We start from the raw sequence: 17,564 nt of genomic DNA, 5'->3' as shown, positions 1-17,564 counted from the left end.
AATGTGTTGTGTTTGCGTATGCAATTTCATACGCTAGGACATAATGGGTTAAAAGCATAACAGAGAGTATGCTCACAGACTAACAGACTTAGCACTATGAGGGAATTCCCACAAAAAGCATCGATCCGGTAATTTTCCCAGAACAATAGCTAATAATAATGATAATTTGATTCCATCTTTGGAATTACCGTATCGATGACGAAATGTTGGATTAAATTGATACACTGTATCAGTTTGCCACAAATTCGTGTGTACCAATTTGGCCCAGGGTACGCACTTAACCCAAGTAACCATAAGCATTAAGCCATTGCACTATATTGGCTATACATTTGCAGTAATGTTGCATTGAAACTCCATTACAGCATTAACAACGCAATAAAGCTCTATATTAGCATCAATAATGCATAACTGTACAGCCGACATATAGCATTATAGCGTATATAAAGCTGATATAACGCGTAAATGCTTCAAGGATCTTTAAAGCATGTAAGCTTTAGAAGTGCATGCCATTATAGAGCAAATAAAAAGGTGATATAATGCTATTGTAATGCTGTGGGTTTATTTGTTATGCAACTCTTCTTGAAGAATATATTCGGCATATTTCATTTCAATCGAACATATACAATATAGTCCAGGAAGCAAACGCAGCGCACTTACCGTGAAGGACGAGGCAAGGTACCTCAGTTCGAGACTTACTAAAGGTAATTTTCGTAAACATTCATATCATGTGAGAACGAGAACCCATTAAGTATATTCATTACAATGCATTAGAACAGAGTCAATTACGGTTTTAAACAGAATATTTTATTTTAAAATTTTTCCTTTTTGCTCATCATACCGAAAGGAAACATAAGAAATGGTTTTAAAACCATGGCGGACAATGACAACCAACTGAAGTTTATAATAACATTAGTATTGCCAATATAAAGCTTTCAAATTTGACATTTGTACGCTTTTGCTATATAATAGCATTAGTACTGCAGAAACGAGCTGTCAATCTCTGCATAGTAATAGCACTATATTTCGCCTTTTCTGGCATAATATCAGCATTATATAAGTATTTAGGGCTTCATGGCTTTTTAGGACAGCTTTATATGTGGATCTAAAGCAGATATTAGGCTACGTTATAATGCTTATTGGTTACTTGGGAATGTTTATTTCGTGAAGTAGATGTAGTTGTAGTTAGTATTCCATCTCCAGTGATACAACCGATTCTAATTGGAAATGATTGTGTTATTGGCGCCAGAATACTACAAGTTAAGCTCAGCCGGAATGTTGGCTGGTTCTAATTCGCATTCCGGCTTCAGTGACACATTTTAGTTAGAATCGGTTTTATCAATGGAGCCGGAATATGGACTAAAACCAGCCAGAATTCCGGCTCATTTCCGTTTGAACTTTACTGGGTGATTTGAGCCAACCACTACTGATTCCTAATTCTAGTTCTAAGTTAGACGAGATGTGATGACTATATCAACGTACTCCGTGTATCAACCTCGGAAAACAACGCAGTTTACTTCAGCAAGTTAATATTATTGAAGCCACGCATAAAATGCTACCACTTCATTATTTTTGTTTTACTGTATACTATTCTGCCCAAGTTGTACAGTAATGTTTTCATTTCGAGTGGGTACAGTCCAGCGTACCAAGTATTCCTGAATAAGCCCACTATTCTGCGATTCAAAATCGCCTTTGAACATTCTTAAAACGCAGATATATACATTTGGGCTAAAAATTTATGTAAAAATCTGTCTAAGCATCTATTATCTGGGGTATAGCAGGATTCTCACATAGATTAAGGCGCAAATTTTCTCCCATCCGAATATATTTGACCGTAGCGTCCGAAAGACGTATGTCAGATGGCTTTCCCATAATTCAGTAAAACCCAGCTTTCTCTGACTTTTCAATATAGTATTATCTCTTTTTCAAAGGCTTCGAAATACAAAAAACGAAAGTCTTCGAAACCGATCGTTCGTGAAAACCGCGAAACAATCGTTGAATGGCCAAAAAGTTTTTCCACCGCAAGTCTGTTCGTAATATCTAGGATGAGATCTTCTTCATTGCACTCCTTATTCGGAACCGTCGTAGTATGGTCTTCAGACAATAACTGCCGGGCAAACATTAGTTCATAGAATTCTATGAATTCTCATAATTATTATTACATAGAAAATTTTAACATATTTGAACAAAAAATGTCTTATTGAATTCTATTATACAATGTTTATTGCTTCAATCGGCAAAATTAATGGTACGAAGATTTATTGCATTCAAACAATAATTAACTTTTAATCTCAATGAACATTTCCAGTTTGAATAATTTTGCAATCATTTCAATAAAATAATTTTTGGAAAAGAGAACGATATTTGTTACTGAAATGATTTTATTGAATTCAATAAATAAATATATTTTCTTTCTAGCTATATTTTTTTCACCGAATTAAATCCATATAATTTAAAAAAAATAAAAAAAACTATTGCATGATTGCAAAAAAATGTAACGTAACTATAATAACATCTACCGGTGTGAAAACAGATTATTATTTTGGCAACCTTTTTACCAACGACCGGTGCGAAAACGGGTGTCTAAATATATTATTATCGTTTAGCGTAATCAAAATACACACGCATTTGCTTACGCACCGGTGCTGATAGTCTTACGTCCTATTGAAAATTTTCTCTACACGCCACCGAAAAACTACCTAAAATTCAGTACTTACAATAATAATAACTCAACCTTGAGTTTAATTTACTTAAATTTAAGTTGAATTTACCTAATTTTGAGTATACCCCAAACAACTTAAAAGTACCTTACTGCACGGAAGATCTCGACTGAGTCGAATCTCTCGTTTTGTTTTGACAACACTAATAAGTGCGAAAGCGACGCACAGCTCAAAAGTACCTAAATTTAAGAAAGAACTTATTCTGTAGGTTATTTTACGGTTGCGTGTAGAGTTCTTTACATACACTCTGCAGTACACCACCCTTTTTTCAGCGTGCATGTATTAAAAATCATGTTTTGCTGCAAGGGCAAACGCAGAGCGATGTCAAAATAAAATGTCAAAACAATGGTCGCTTTCCTGCAGGCCTTCGGCGGCATAGACACAGAAGCGGGCGCCATATTGCAATTTTATAGTTCTGGAAAAGCGGCCGTTCGTGCCGTTGAATCCGTGTTGGTCGTGAAAATTTCAGTTCTGCTCCGGAAAAACCGTTTCAATCGCTCCCTAAAGTATCACCAAAAGTAAGCGGAAGCTTTGCGCAATCCCGTGCGACTCGTTTTAGCCGTCTAACCATGGCGTCCGAGGAGGAAATTGACGAATCTATTGCCGGTGAGTATAGTTTTTCGCACTGTATCGGAGGTCGCCATCGTTGTTCCGTTTTGTCCTGCAGTGCGTGTGTGCTTGCTTGTGTAGGAAGCTCGTGGAAAGCACAGGACGGTGGGTGTTTGCTAGAGGGGGGAAATGCATAGCGCTAGTGCTGCCGCCGGATAGTGAATGTTTTTGTTGTTGCAATTATTGTTGCTGCTGCTCACCTTTCGTCGTCACGTCGATCGCGTTGGGTGGAGGGCGCGTGCGGAGTGAATCGTTGCGAAAGATAAGCGAATGCCAAACATGTTTGATGTTTTTATGCTGAATTGTGCAAGGTATAAAACGACTAGGGATTGTATTTGACGATTGAACGGAAAAATATAACTAAATAATAAAACTATCACTAATCTAAATAAGTTGTAAATGCTCAGCTGTAACATGCACGCGAGTAATGGGCTGTCGAACTAGAAGGTCCGCAAAGGATCTTAAACAGTGGTCTGTGCGCTGCAAGTCAATTACTTTTGTAATTGTAATTTATTTAGCATTAACGATACCTTGGTGGTTGTACCATTTGTCAGATCAAAGAGACTTTTTTTACATTGCGGAAGTCGCGTCAGTGCATCACGTTCAGAAATTCTAAATTTTAATGTAGATAATGTTAAGACTGATTCCATCCAGAACCAAGCTGTTTGCGTATTCTAATGTTTTATCTTTTGTTCTTATACACGCAGAGGAAGAGACGGCCTTGGACGAAACGGGTGCTGATACGCCACTGGAAGCGGGAGCCGACGCTGAGGAAAATTCGGAGGACGAAGCGCTGCGGAATCTGGCCACGGCCCAGGACGAAGATGACGACTACGAACCGGAGGATAACCGTAGCAAGAAGAGCAAGAAGGGTAAGAAGCGGAAGGCTCGCGGAGAGGAGAAGAGCAAGGCGCGGAAGAAGAAGAAGCGAAAGAAGAACGACAGCGGCGATGAGAGCGATTTCCGGCAGAGTGACGACGGGGCCGGTGCCGGTGCTGATTCGGATGAGAAGCCTAAGCGGAGCGGCCGTGATAAACGTAAGGGCAAGGAGGAGAAGAAGGAGGAAAAGAAGAGCGGGAGCTCGGGGGCGGACTACAACATGCCGTCGATCGAAGAGGTTTGCGCAACGTTTGATCTAACTGATGTGAAAATTGAGTACACCGAAGAGGACTACGAAAACTTGATGACGTACAAGAATTTCCATTCGCATGTTCGCCCAATTTTGGCAAAGGAAAATCCAAAGGTTCCAATGTCCAAGTTGATGATGTTGGTCGCAGCCAAGTGGCGCCAATTCAGTGAGGAAAATCCTAACCTTCAAGCGGAGGAAGAGGAAGACAAGCAGGATGATGAACCGCCACCATCGCCGGAGTATGTTCCCAAGTCAAGTCGATCCAGAACAAAGACCGAGAAGAGGGATGAAGATATGGTCTACGACGACGACGACGATGATGAAGAGGAACTCGAACGGGAGAGGACTAAGAAAAAGGGTCGGAAAAGTGCTAGTTCTAGTACAAAGAAAGGCAAAAAGCCGAAAGTTCCAACGTTGAAGATAAAATTCTGCAAACGGAAGAATGCCAGCTCGGAGGATGATCCCGAAGCTAGTGGAGCATCGGAGCGGGATTCGGACGCAGAGTTTGAGAAGATGTTACAGCAATCCGAGGAAAAGGCTGATAAGGAAAAGGAAAAGGCTGATGCGGAGACGGCTGAGCAAGCAGCGGAAAGTGCCGATCCTCCAATTCGGAAGAAGGCCAAAACCAAAATTGGTATGTTGATAATTTGTTACGCGATTACACCGAATTAACGCATTTTTCTATTTTCAGGAAACAAGTCAAAAAAGAAGGGACGAGCAAAGAAGAGCAAATTCCCCGACGGAGAAGATGGTGAACATGAGCACCAGGACTTCTGCGAGGTTTGTCAGCAGGGTGGAGAGATCATCCTTTGCGATACTTGCCCGAAAGCGTACCATTTGGTGTGCTTGGACCCGGAACTGGAGGATACACCGGAAGGAAAGTGGTCGTGCCCGACATGCGAAGCCGAGGGACCCGTTGAGGATGATGACGATGAGCATCAAGAGTACTGTCGCATTTGTAAGGACGGTGGGGAATTGCTTTGCTGCGATAGCTGTCCCTCGGCGTATCATACTTTCTGTTTGACGCCTCCGTTGGATGACATCCCGGATGGCGATTGGCGTTGTCCGAGATGCGGATGCCCTCCGTTGCAGTACAGGGTACAGAAGATTCTCACCTGGCGTTGGACAACTAAACCTCTGGACCCGAATGAACCGTCGACTTCAAAAGCTCAGACGACTCGTAGGCGAGAATATTTCGTCAAATTTCACGAAATGTCCTACTGGCATTGCGATTGGGTCACAGAACTACAACTGGATGTATTCCATCCGCTAATGTTCCGTTACTACACCAGAAAGTATGATATGGAGGAACCTCCCAAACTGGAGGAAGCGCTGGATGAGGCGGACAGTCGCTACAAGCGAATTTTGAAGATGCGCGATGGGGAAGCGGATGAAACAGAGCTGGAAGAAAAGTATTATAGGTACGGGGTTAAACCAGAATGGCTGATGGTTCACCGTGTTATTAACCACCGAACGATGCGAGATGGCCGTACGCTGTATTTGGTCAAGTGGCGAGAGTTGCCGTACGACATGGTCACCTGGGAGGAGGAAGATGAGGAAACTCCTGGGCTGAAAAGTGCCATCGAGTATTATTTGGATTTGAGAGCAAACTGCACCAACGAAATCAACTCCAGCTCCAGTAGCAGCAAAAAGAGCAAAAAGAAAGGACGCAAATCACGGGTCCGAGAATTGGAAGAGGATGAAAGATTGGGCCTACGACGTTACACACCACCTCCGGATAAGCCTACAACAGAACTGAAGCGCAAGTATGAAGTTCAACCACCATATTTGGACGAAACTGGAATGCGACTTCACAACTACCAGCTGGAGGGCATCAACTGGTTGCGTTACTCTTGGGCTCACGGAACAGACACCATCTTGGCCGACGAAATGGGTCTTGGTAAGACCATTCAGACAGCCGCCTTCCTTTATTCGCTGTACAAGGAAGGTCACTGCAAGGGACCATTCCTGGTTGCCGTTCCGCTTTCTACAATCATCAATTGGGAGCGTGAGTTCGAAACGTGGGCACCGGACTTTTACTGCATCACCTATGTCGGTGACAAGGATTCCCGTGCTATTATCCGAGAGCACGAGTTGTCATTCGAAGAGGGAGCAGTTCGTGGGGGACGAGCTTCAAAAATTCGAGCTAATACGATAAAGTTCAATGTTCTGCTGACCAGCTACGAAATGATATCGTTTGATGCTGCCTGTCTGGGTTCGATCGATTGGGCTGTGTTGGTTGTCGATGAAGCCCATCGACTTAAGTCGAATCAGAGCAAGTTCTTCAAAATTTTGGCTAACTACAACATTGCCTACAAACTGTTGCTGACGGGGACACCACTTCAGAACAATCTGGAGGAACTGTTCCATCTGCTGAACTTCTTGAATTCTGAGAAATTCAACGATATGGCTAGCTTCCAGAATGAGTTCGCCGATATTAACAAGGAAGATCAGGTGAGTTTTTCAATTACGTAGTTGAGCAAAGCTTGATGATCTAAAAAGCTAGTTGTCACATGGTCGAGCTTCGACTAGGATGCAATCTTATGTAAACTAAGCATCGGCTGTGTAGTGTGTCGCAAGGCAAGGTTCCGGCAATCGTGTCATCTACCTTTTGGGCGTCCGTGATGAGTCATTATTTTACGACGATTTCGCTAGAATTTCATAATAATGCGCATTCAATGTACTATGCGACTAGCGAACTGCGATACCTCTGATTTCGCCAATCGCAAATGTATGTTTCAATATGGAAAGGTTCTCAGAAAAAAAATAGACGAATACTTTGGTAGGTATTTTGAGCGGTGTTTTAGGCATAATAATGTGAGTGAAGCGCCCTATTCCTTCCTTTGTGACCCTGCAACCTGGCATTTTCTCTTCGGGGCGGGAAAACATTTTTGACTACTGAATAATAGGGCGGAATCACTTCTCTTACGTACAACGTCCTTATTTTCATCGGTGATACTGTCTTGATGCTCGCAGATGATCTGTAGTGTAGCTGATAGTGCTGGATGTTGATTTGGAAGTATTGGAGGCAGCTTTTGCAATTTTTATTACCTGAACAGTAACCGCAAATTTGGCAATCATTTGTTTGTTTAAATTTGCGCGACCGAGACCGTTGTCTTATTGAAGCGGCAATGAGATATCGGTTGCATGAAGCATCGGTTGTGATATAGAACTGTAGCTTTACATCCTGGATATAGATTCCTGGTAATAGCAACCAGTATTAATCCCGTAATATCGAGAGCCCGAGGATATTGGTGTGAAAATATTATTCCGAAGCCCTCGGCATGATACTGTTCCTTGACGTGATCCGGGAGCTTTTCCGCCCAAGCAGTATTACAGTGATTATATCACATAGGCTACGACAACTTCCTCTTTAGTTAAGCTACATTGTGATCAAATTTGGCACTTAACTTGACGACCTAATATTTTTATTATATGACAAAAGCAAACGCGAATAAAGTGATCGTCCAGCACTTATATATTTACAAATGCGGTCTCAAACGTGAACCTGACCGGTTAGAGAATCGAATTTATACACCCGAAGTTACATACGCGCTGGCACACGCGAAAAGTACGTTGACATACAAACGCTTGAGCCCTTCGCGATCATCCACGCACACCTACGTTCGTGATCTCGCAAACACCCCGGTGGTAAAGTGATCTTTTCATCACTTACAAATTTACATCCCATAATCAAAAACTACAAATATTTCATATCAAACCTTATGGAGAAAAACGTATTTTTTCTGAACAGATAACATTCTGCAGCGCAATTATTCGTCAAGCGTACACCAATTGCTTGATGCTACCCCAACCCAAACCCTGATCCTCTCCCATGGTGTTTTATGGTCTTTTTTTTACAATGGAGAATACATTTACGTACTAATCAAGTACACGTGCTATTGGTAGATGCCAAGCTACCACACGGGGTGTACTGGGTGTGTGTTGGGCTCGCATGGTGACGTAGCCATTAATACCGACTAAACTCCATTGGGCTCCGCCAATGTTCCCCCAGGGACTACCTCTCGGCATTACTTCTGGGGGGATGGCTGTACTTGATGTACTCACTCACTCTCGCTCACGCGTTCATACGTCCTGTATGAGGCTTACTTGGGTGCTCTCTCTGTCACACCTTGATTCACTCTCTAACACTCCACATGAGGCTTACTTTTGTGCTCACATTTTTCGTTCCTTGCGAGGCTGACTTGTGTGCTCGCCTTTTTCATTCCTTGCTAGGCTTACTTTTATGCTAGCCTCTAAGATACCATGTGAGGCTGACTTGGATGCTCACCCTATCACCTGGTTCACTCTCAATCGTACCACTCTATTACACCCCTGTCGCTCCCCCTGGCATCCCATGTGGGATATTTTTCTTGGGCCCCACTTCTGGCATACTATGTGAGGCTTACTTGGGTGCTCACCGTTTTCATACCTTGTGAGGCTGACTTTTATGCTCACCCTTAACATACCGTGTGAGACTGACTTGGATGCTCACCCTTTCGCTCCTCTGCCACGCCACGAGGCATCGATAGCTAAGTCCCAACATACTACGCTATGACCCTCCCATCTTGGCATGAGGCAGTCCACATATACGCCTATACACTCGCTCTTCTGCCTTGCTTCGGGGTGGCTGGATTTACTCCTTACGCGGTCGCCAGTCACTGCGCCAAACCTGCCTCGACATGAACAGACCATTCACTCACTTTTCTGCGCTCGGCCTTTTTCCGCTCCAACTAACCAATCACTAGTTAGTCGTGCCCGTCGTCTGTTGCTCGGTGCGTCAGATTCCCTGTAGCCTGCAGGCAATCTGGGTGGTTGCAGTCGATACTGCGTTCCACTTCTCCACCGATTGACACATCCGCTCAATAAGGGTATCAGGGGTTGTGTCCCAACCGCAGACGTCAAGCATTGCTCTTCTTTCGACGTCGAAACGAGGACATACGAACAGTATGTGTTCGGCAGTTTCGCCTACACCTAGGCAGTCAGGGCAGGTGGGGACGCCCGCGTGTCCGAACCTGTGGAGGTACTGTCGAAAGTGGACATGGCCTGTCAAGAATTTTGTCAGATGGAAGTGAACTTCCCCATGGGGTCTGCCCACCCAGCTCGATATGTTAGGTATCAGCCGGTGGGTCCACCTACCTTTCGAAGAGTTATCCCACTCACGCTGCCATCTGGCGACCGAGGTCACCCTGGTGCGCTCGCGGGCTCCTCTATTTCCACGTAGCTCGAAGCTCTCCTCATCTTCCCGGATGACCAGCTCGACTGGCATCATGCTCGCTATCACGCAGGATGCATCGTGTGATACCGTTCGGTAAGCAGATATCACTCTGAGGCACATCACGCGGTAGGTGCTCTCCAGTTTCTGTAGGTAACTGGTTACCCTCAGTGCTCTTGACCATGACGGGCCGCCGTACCTGAGGATAGATACGGCAACGCCTGCCAGTAACCTACGTCTACTGGCGCACACCTTTGAGCTGTTGGACATCATTCTTGATAGAGCCGCAACAGCAGTCGACGCTCTCTTGCACGTATAGTCGACATGGCTGCCGAAGGTCATCTTGTCGTCTATAATGACTCCGAGAGACTTCAGACTTCGCTGTGAAGTGATCGCGACTTCTCCCACATGGATAACTGCATGTTGTGCCGACTTGCGGTTGTTGACGATAACTACCTCCGTCTTATGATGAGCGAGCTCCATTCCTCCACCGTGCTAATCGCGTGTTCTGCGGTTAGTTCTACCTCAGGAATTGACTCCCCGTAGACCTCCAAGGTTACGTCGTCGGCAAAGCCGACGATCTTGACCCCAGGAGGGAACTTCAGTCTCAGAACCCCGTCATACATGAGGTTCCATAGCACCGGGCCTAGGATCGAGCCCTGCGGGACTCCGGCGGTATTCGGAACCCTTTTCTGACCGGCATCGGTCTCGTATAGCAGTACGCGGTTTTGGAAGTAACTTTCCAGGATCCGGTACAGACCCGAGAGCGAGAGCGCGATGGCATCCCAGCTTGCGCTGTTGAATGCGTTCTTCACGTCAAGTGTCACTAACGCACAGTATCGAATACCTCGCCTTTTTCGTTGGATCGCTATCTCGGCAGTCTTTATAACAGCACCAATTTCTGCCTTTTCCATCTATCGGGGAAGCGGCACTCGTCAAGGCATCTCTGCATAGCTAGCCTGAACATGTTCAGGTTCGCTAGTATCGCTGCCTTGAGAGCGCTGTTTGGTATTCCATCCGGCCCTGGAGCTTTGTTCATTGCTAGGGAATTAGCCACTGCGAGTAGTTCTTCATTCGCCACCGGAGCCACCATTTCGGCCGCGCTCACACTGTCTCGTGGTGCAGATGGCCAGGGGCTTGTGGCTTGAGACGGGAAGAGTACTTCGATAATCGTCGCCAACCGGTCCGGAGACCGTTCTGGGGGTGAAGAGCCCCCTTTGGTCTTGGCCATCACGATTCTGTAGGCGTCACCCAACGGCTTCACACAGGTTGTCGAAACACGCTCTCTTGCTACTTTTAATGCCCTTGTTAAGGGCCAATTTCGCAGCTCGAAACACTTCACGGCGGTGCTCTCTTGCATCCTCGGTGCGGGATCTTTGCATCCTACGTCTAGCTCTGAGGCAGGCTGATCGTAGAGCTGCAATCTCAGCGTCTGCCGCTTCTTGGCCGTTTCTTCTTCTTTTCCTCGGAATAGTGGCGTCGCACGCGCGTGATAGGATGGCTACCAACGTATCCCCGCTTAGACTGTCGGTGTTGAACTCCAGTCCCAGGGCCGCGGTGAAAGCTTCGATGTCGAAGTGATTGGACTTCCACCCGCGTACCTGACAGGGATCTCCCACCCTCGGATGCTGCACACCATAGTTGATCCTAAAGCGGATTGCTAAATGATCGCTATGGGTGTAGCCTTCGTCTACCCTCCATTCCATGCCTGGAACCAGACCCGGGCTGGCAAGTGTTACGTCAATCTATGCCTCCACCCCATTTCTACGGAATGTGCTAGCGGAGCCATTATTGGCTAACACAGCGTCGAGTTTCGCAAGCGCCTCCAGTAGCGCTTGACCCCTGCTATTTGTACAGCGGTTGCCCCACTCTACTGCCCAAGCGTTAAAGTCTCCTGTTATGACTACCGGTTTCTGGTCCACTAGGTCGAACGAAAGCCTGTCGATCATCTGGTTGAACTATTCTATGGGCCACCTTGGTGGAGCGTAGCAGCTGCAATAGAACAAAAAAAACACCCTCAGCGGAGGAGTGTATTATCTCTTGAACCGGGAACCGTCCCGTTGTGCAGATTGCCGCCATCCCAGACTCGTCCGACACCCAATTGCCGTTGCCGGCAGGGATGTTGTACGGGTCGGATAGGAGGGCGACATCTGTCCTCAACTCCGGGACCGACTGCCACAACAGCTGTTGGGCAGCTGCATAATGGTTAAGATTTAGCTGTGTGACGTTCACGGCTTCCTCTTATTGGCCTCACCGAAGGTCCACCCATAGCATGACTACGAGCTTGCTTCTTAGCGGTGCAGATAAGGCATTTATGCGCCTTAGACAAGCCCCGCTCTTTATGCCCGTCCTCGCCGCAGCGACGACATAGTTTGCTCCTGTCTGTACCCTTGCATTCGTACGACTTATGGCCGGATTCACATACTGACCGGCCGATCTTCAGTTTTCCTTTCACGGTAACCTTTTTTGCTTCCGCTTTCAATAGGCTGAGGTAGGCTACTTGCGTGCCAGAGGATCCCGCTCTCAAGCGCACAGAGGCCCGTTCAATTACTGCGCCACATTGTTCTGTGACGGCAGCGACGACATCATCTGCGGTTGTGAACTCGTCCAGTTCCTTACACTGGAGAGTCATTTCCGCCCCTAACGACCTCACCTGGGCGCCTTCACCCAGGACTTCTTGGGCCAAGGCCTTATATACCGCAATAGATTGTGCGCCTCGCTTCAGCACGAAGAGCATTTCGCCTGTAGTGGTGCGTCTCACACTGCGCACGTCTTGCCCGAGGACCGAGAGGCTTTCGGCCGCACGCATTGACTTTAGGACGTCGGCATATTTGTCCTTATCGGTCTTTAACCATAAGGCCTCGTCTCTGTTTTCGACCCCCTGTCCCTGTTGCGCCGAGTTGCTGGTGCCTTTTTTCTGCCCGGCGGGGTCATTTGCGCCCCGGTTTACCTCGACAAAACGGCTTTTGGCTGTCACGGTTTCGGTCCGTTTGGTGTTACTGTTTGCACCTTCGCCTGGTGATTTCCTCGGTCGCTTCGTGTTTGGCGTCGTCTTGCGCTTGCCCCTGACCTTCGAGGGGAACTCAGCCGCCGCTTTGAGCAACTTGGCTGCTCCATAGAAGGGTGAAGGGGAAGGCCCCTGTCTGGGTACCTATGTCGGCCTTCTCTCTTCCCTCCACCCTCTTGGAGGCATCTGTCTGGGTTCTTCTGTCGGCCTTCTCTCGTCCTTCTACCCTCTTGACGTATGCCTGCTGTTCCTGTCTTGCGACTCGAACAGGTTTTCGGAGCACCAGCAGGTTCTGTTTCAGATCCTTGCTGATGTTTTGTTTCGCATTTGCGAACTCGATGATGCCATCGAGTTGCTCCACCACTTTACGCATCGCGGTTAGTGGCCCGTCCAGCGCGTTGGTGGGGCTATTTCCTACCACTGCTGGGGGGTCACATGCTGTCGGATGCAGCCCCCGTCGCTCCACTACCCTCCCCACTGAGGGGAGACCTCATCAAACCACCTTTGGCAAAGGGGGTTGGCTGCTCCGTTCGTTTGTTTTTGTTCACTCTGCTCATTGTTCCCACCGGTAGTGCGAGAAAGAAAGGTCCGCCACGCCAGAGCTCCGCAGTAACGTGGTAAGGGACGCTTACTCTGGGGGTTGCCCAGGTACCCCACAGGCTCCGTTAACGATCGAGCATCTTTTTCACCCCCTCCATCACTCATCCCTCGGCACGGGTCGCTTTACGCGTTGGACTTGGGGTTATGACCTTTGTTGCTTTACGTGATGACCGCGGCCCAGATCATCAAAATCTGAGAGGGTGCTGCCAACTCTTATTTCAAAAGACTTCATGAGCGGGTTTTAAAGTAGGTATGTACATAAAAACCACAGGTTTAATACAATGACACTATTTATACAAAACTATTCGAAGCTCTAACATATGACAACTCGTAAGTAATCTGTCACTAGTTATTACTGTCAAATTGTCAAGTTTTCTTTACATCCATTCTAAACAAACCCCCACTTTGCTCCACAGGTGAAAAAACTGCACGAAATGTTAGGTCCGCACATGCTGCGTCGTCTCAAGACGGACGTGCTAAAGAACATGCCCACCAAGTCGGAGTTTATCGTGCGTGTCGAACTGTCCCCGCTGCAGAAGAAGTACTACAAGTACGTTCTGACGCGCAACTTCGAGGCGCTTAATCCGAGAGGCGGAGGCGGTGCCTGTTCGCTCATAAACATCATGATGGATCTGAAGAAGTGCTGCAATCATCCGTATCTGTTCCAGGCGGCCGTAGAGGAAGCACCACTTGGTCCCGGTGGAAACTACGAGATTCAGTCGTTGATCAAGGCAGCTGGAAAGTTGGTCCTGCTGGAGAAGATGCTGAAACAGTTGAAAGAACAGGGTCATCGGGTGTTGATCTTTTCGCAGATGACCAAGATGTTGGATATTATGGAAGATTTTCTGGAAGGGTTGGGCTACAAGTACGAACGTATTGATGGTGGTATTACCGGAACGCTTCGACAGGAGGCTATTGATCGGTTCAATGCTCCGGGAGCGCAACAGTTCTGTTTCCTGCTGTCGACTCGTGCCGGTGGTTTGGGTATTAACTTGGCAACGGCTGACACCGTAATTATCTACGATTCCGATTGGAATCCGCACAATGACATTCAAGCGTTTTCGCGTGCTCATCGAATCGGTCAGGCCAACAAGGTCATGATTTATCGGTTCGTCACAAGAAATTCCGTGGAGGAGCGAGTCACCCAGGTGGCCAAGAGGAAGATGATGTTGACACATTTGGTGGTACGACCAGGAATGGGTGGAAAGGGAGCTAACTTTACCAAGCAGGAGTTGGATGATATTTTGCGATTTGGTACAGAGGAACTGTTCAAGGAAGATGCCAAGGATGAGGAAGCCATTCATTATGATGATAAGGCGGTGGCAGAGCTGCTGGACCGATCCAACAAGGGCGTTGAGGAAAAGGAGAATTGGGCTAACGAGTATTTGTCATCGTTCAAAGTTGCTTCTTACTCGACAAAGGAAGATGTCGAAGAGGAGGTGGATACTGAAATCATTAAACAGGACGCGGAAAATTCGGATCCGGCATACTGGGTCAAGCTCCTGCGTCACCATTACGAACAGCACCAGGAAGATTTGTCGCGAACTTTGGGCAAGGGAAAACGTGTCCGCAAACAGGTTAATTACACGGATGGCGGTGTCGTCCAAGCGGATCCAGTCAAGGAAGATTCAACCTGGCAGGAGAACGTTTCCGACTACAATTCAGATTATTCTGGAAATTCAGACGACCAGGGAGATGAGGATGATGAAGATGGTGATACGAGTCGAAGAAGCAAGAGGAGAATCGAACGGAAGGAAGCTGAGAGAGATAATCGACCACTTCCTCCGCTGTTGGCTCGTGTGGGCGGTAACATTGAGGTGCTGGGCTTCAATGCACGTCAGCGTAAGAGCTTCCTCAATGCAATTATGCGATACGGGATGCCACCGCAGGATGCATTCAACTCACAGTGGCTCGTGCGGGACCTACGTGGAAAATCGGAACGAAACTTCAAAGCTTACGTCTCACTGTTTATGCGACATTTGTGCGAACCGGGTGCCGATAATGCGGAAACGTTCGCCGACGGTGTACCGCGGGAGGGTCTCAGTCGGCAGCATGTTTTGACCAGAATCGGTGTTATGTCGTTGATCCGTAAGAAAGTGCAGGAGTTTGAACATATTAACGGTTACTACAGCATGCCGGAACTGATCAAGCGACCATGTGAACCCGTTAAAAATGCCCTAGCTGGCGAGGCTAATAGTGAAACGCCGAAATCCGCTACCACCAGTACCAGTGCGACTCCGGCTACGAGTGCAGCTCCAAGTCCAGCCCCAACCGGTGTGGACAAGGAGGACGATACGAGCGCTTCGACAGAGGATAAGGACAAGAAAGAAGCCGAAGAAGAGAAAAAAGATCCGTTGGATGAGAAGAAAGAGGTACCGGAAACAGGTAAATCTACCGATAGTGAAATCCAAAGCGACGAGAAAGAAACGAAGGTTGAGGGAAAATCGGATGTAGCGACAGAAATTAAATCCGATGAAGCCAAAAAGGATGGCGAATCGGTGGAAGAGAAGAAACCAGAAGCGGATGAATCCAAGCCTAAGAGTGAATCCAAGGATGACGACGCGACTGGCAAGGTGGAAAAGTTAAAGGAAGATACAGTAAAAAGTGAGACCCCGGCTTCGTCCGCGGAACTCAAGAAGGAGGAACCAGCAGATGATCCGGACGTCAAAATCACTGAAGACCCGGACAAGGACAAACCAATTGCTATCGATGATGACGACGATGACGATGTGGTCATTGTGAAGGACGATGATGACGATGTGAAAAAACTTCCATCAAAACCTGAACAATTGGAAGTTCACAAGCGGACGTTTATGTTTAACATCGCCGATGGTGGTTTTACTGAACTGCACACACTTTGGATCAACGAGGAGAAGGCTGCCGTACCTGGAAGAGAGTACGAAATATGGCACCGCCGTCACGACTACTGGCTGCTAGCAGGAATCGTTACCCATGGCTATGGCCGCTGGCAGGATATCCAGAACGATATTCGTTTCGCGATCATCAATGAACCGTTCAAGATGGACGTTGGAAAGGGTAATTTCTTAGAGATCAAAAATAAATTCCTCGCCCGTCGTTTCAAACTGCTGGAACAGTCCCTTGTCATTGAGGAACAGCTGCGACGAGCTGCCGTGCTGAATCTCGCCCAAGATCCGAGTCACCCGGCGATGGCCCTGAATGCTCGATTTGCTGAGGTAGAATGCCTGGCCGAGTCTCACCAGCATCTGAGCAAGGAATCTCTGGCTGGAAATAAACCAGCGAACGCCGTTCTGCACAAAGTTCTCAATCAACTTGAGGAACTGCTGTCGGATATGAAGAGTGATGTTTCGCGACTTCCGGCTACCCTGGCTCGTATACCCCCGGTTGCTCAACGACTGCAAATGTCCGAACGGTCAATTCTGTCCCGATTAGCCGCCACTGGAAACACCATTCAACCGAATCGTAGGTTTCCTTAGTTTTTTTTGTCACATCTCAAGTCTAACGGTAAAAATTATCTTCTTTTTTCATTTTCAAACAGCACCACTGGCACAATTTCCGGTCGGCTTCCAAGGAACGACGCTGCCAGGATTCGCGGTAGCCGCCACAGCTGCGGCGAACTTTGCCAACTTCCGGCCCACGTTTTCAGTGCCCGGACAGCCAACTGCTAACTACCCCAGCGGGTCCGGGACTTCTAAATAAGTGACAACAGTGGTGATGATTTACACGTACGTTTGCTTAGTATGAATTGTAACGTTAGTCCCTTTTATAATCTGAAAGGAAGCAATTCCTTGTAGACGTAGTATATTTTATCGTCTGGGTTCCAGATGTCAAATTCCTTACTCTGTATTTTTTATTTATGTACCTACCAACCGAAGCAAACTTTGAAATCAAGACAACAATGGAACTCTAATCTACGTTTTACAGTAATATACGATAGGAGTGATACACACAAGTTTACATCTAGGATTTAAACCACTTTCAAACGGCATAAAACAGTTCGAAAATCAATATTGAAAAAGCGTAAAGTGTAACTATTACATTTGCTTGAATAGAACGGAAAGAATCTTGACCCTGCCGTTCGTTTCTCTACTGAGGGAATGTTCCTAATCTCATTTCAGGAACGCTTGAAATAGCGAATTATAAGCGAACGTGTTGGTATCTTCTAGTGACTGTACGATAAGTGCTGGTGGTGAAATTAATCCTCAGCATAAATATACACTGCTGCTATACGTATAAACGTCCCATGGGATATGGGATTCCCTATCATCCGAAGAAAACAAATTCCTGCGTGGTAAGTGGCAACGAAGT

The 17,564-nt window shown here is 46.8% G+C and overlaps 1 protein-coding gene across 1 annotated transcript; it reads left to right on the top strand.

Annotated features, from left to right (window-relative positions):
- Window positions 1-3,114: 3,114 nt before the first annotated feature.
- On the top strand, window positions 3,115-17,287 carry LOC131686710 (chromodomain-helicase-DNA-binding protein Mi-2 homolog). The gene is made up of 5 exons (XM_058970631.1): window positions 3,115-3,323; window positions 4,034-5,089; window positions 5,147-6,909; window positions 13,694-16,718; window positions 16,795-17,287. Exons 1-5 carry the CDS (start codon window positions 3,287-3,289, stop codon window positions 16,953-16,955), a joined length of 6,042 nt encoding a protein of 2,013 aa, XP_058826614.1. The 5' UTR covers window positions 3,115-3,286; the 3' UTR covers window positions 16,956-17,287.
- The last annotated feature ends 277 nt before the right edge of the window (window positions 17,288-17,564 follow it).

Source organism: Topomyia yanbarensis, chromosome 3 (genome assembly GCF_030247195.1).
Source record: "Topomyia yanbarensis strain Yona2022 chromosome 3, ASM3024719v1, whole genome shotgun sequence".
Taxonomy (NCBI): domain Eukaryota; kingdom Metazoa; phylum Arthropoda; class Insecta; order Diptera; family Culicidae; genus Topomyia; species Topomyia yanbarensis.
This window is presented reverse-complemented; position numbering and strand designations above follow the sequence as displayed.

Bases quoted from the DNA above. Each gene is read 5' to 3' on its own strand.
- LOC131686710 (XM_058970631.1), top strand. From the start codon at position 3,287: ATGGCGTCCGAGGAGGAAATTGACGAATCTATTGCCG. The intron at 5,090-5,146 runs GTATGTTGATAA...TTCTATTTTCAG, and splicing joins GAAGGCCAAAACCAAAATTG to GAAACAAGTCAAAAAAGAAG. The intron at 6,910-13,693 runs GTGAGTTTTTCA...TTTGCTCCACAG, and splicing joins ATATTAACAAGGAAGATCAG to GTGAAAAAACTGCACGAAAT.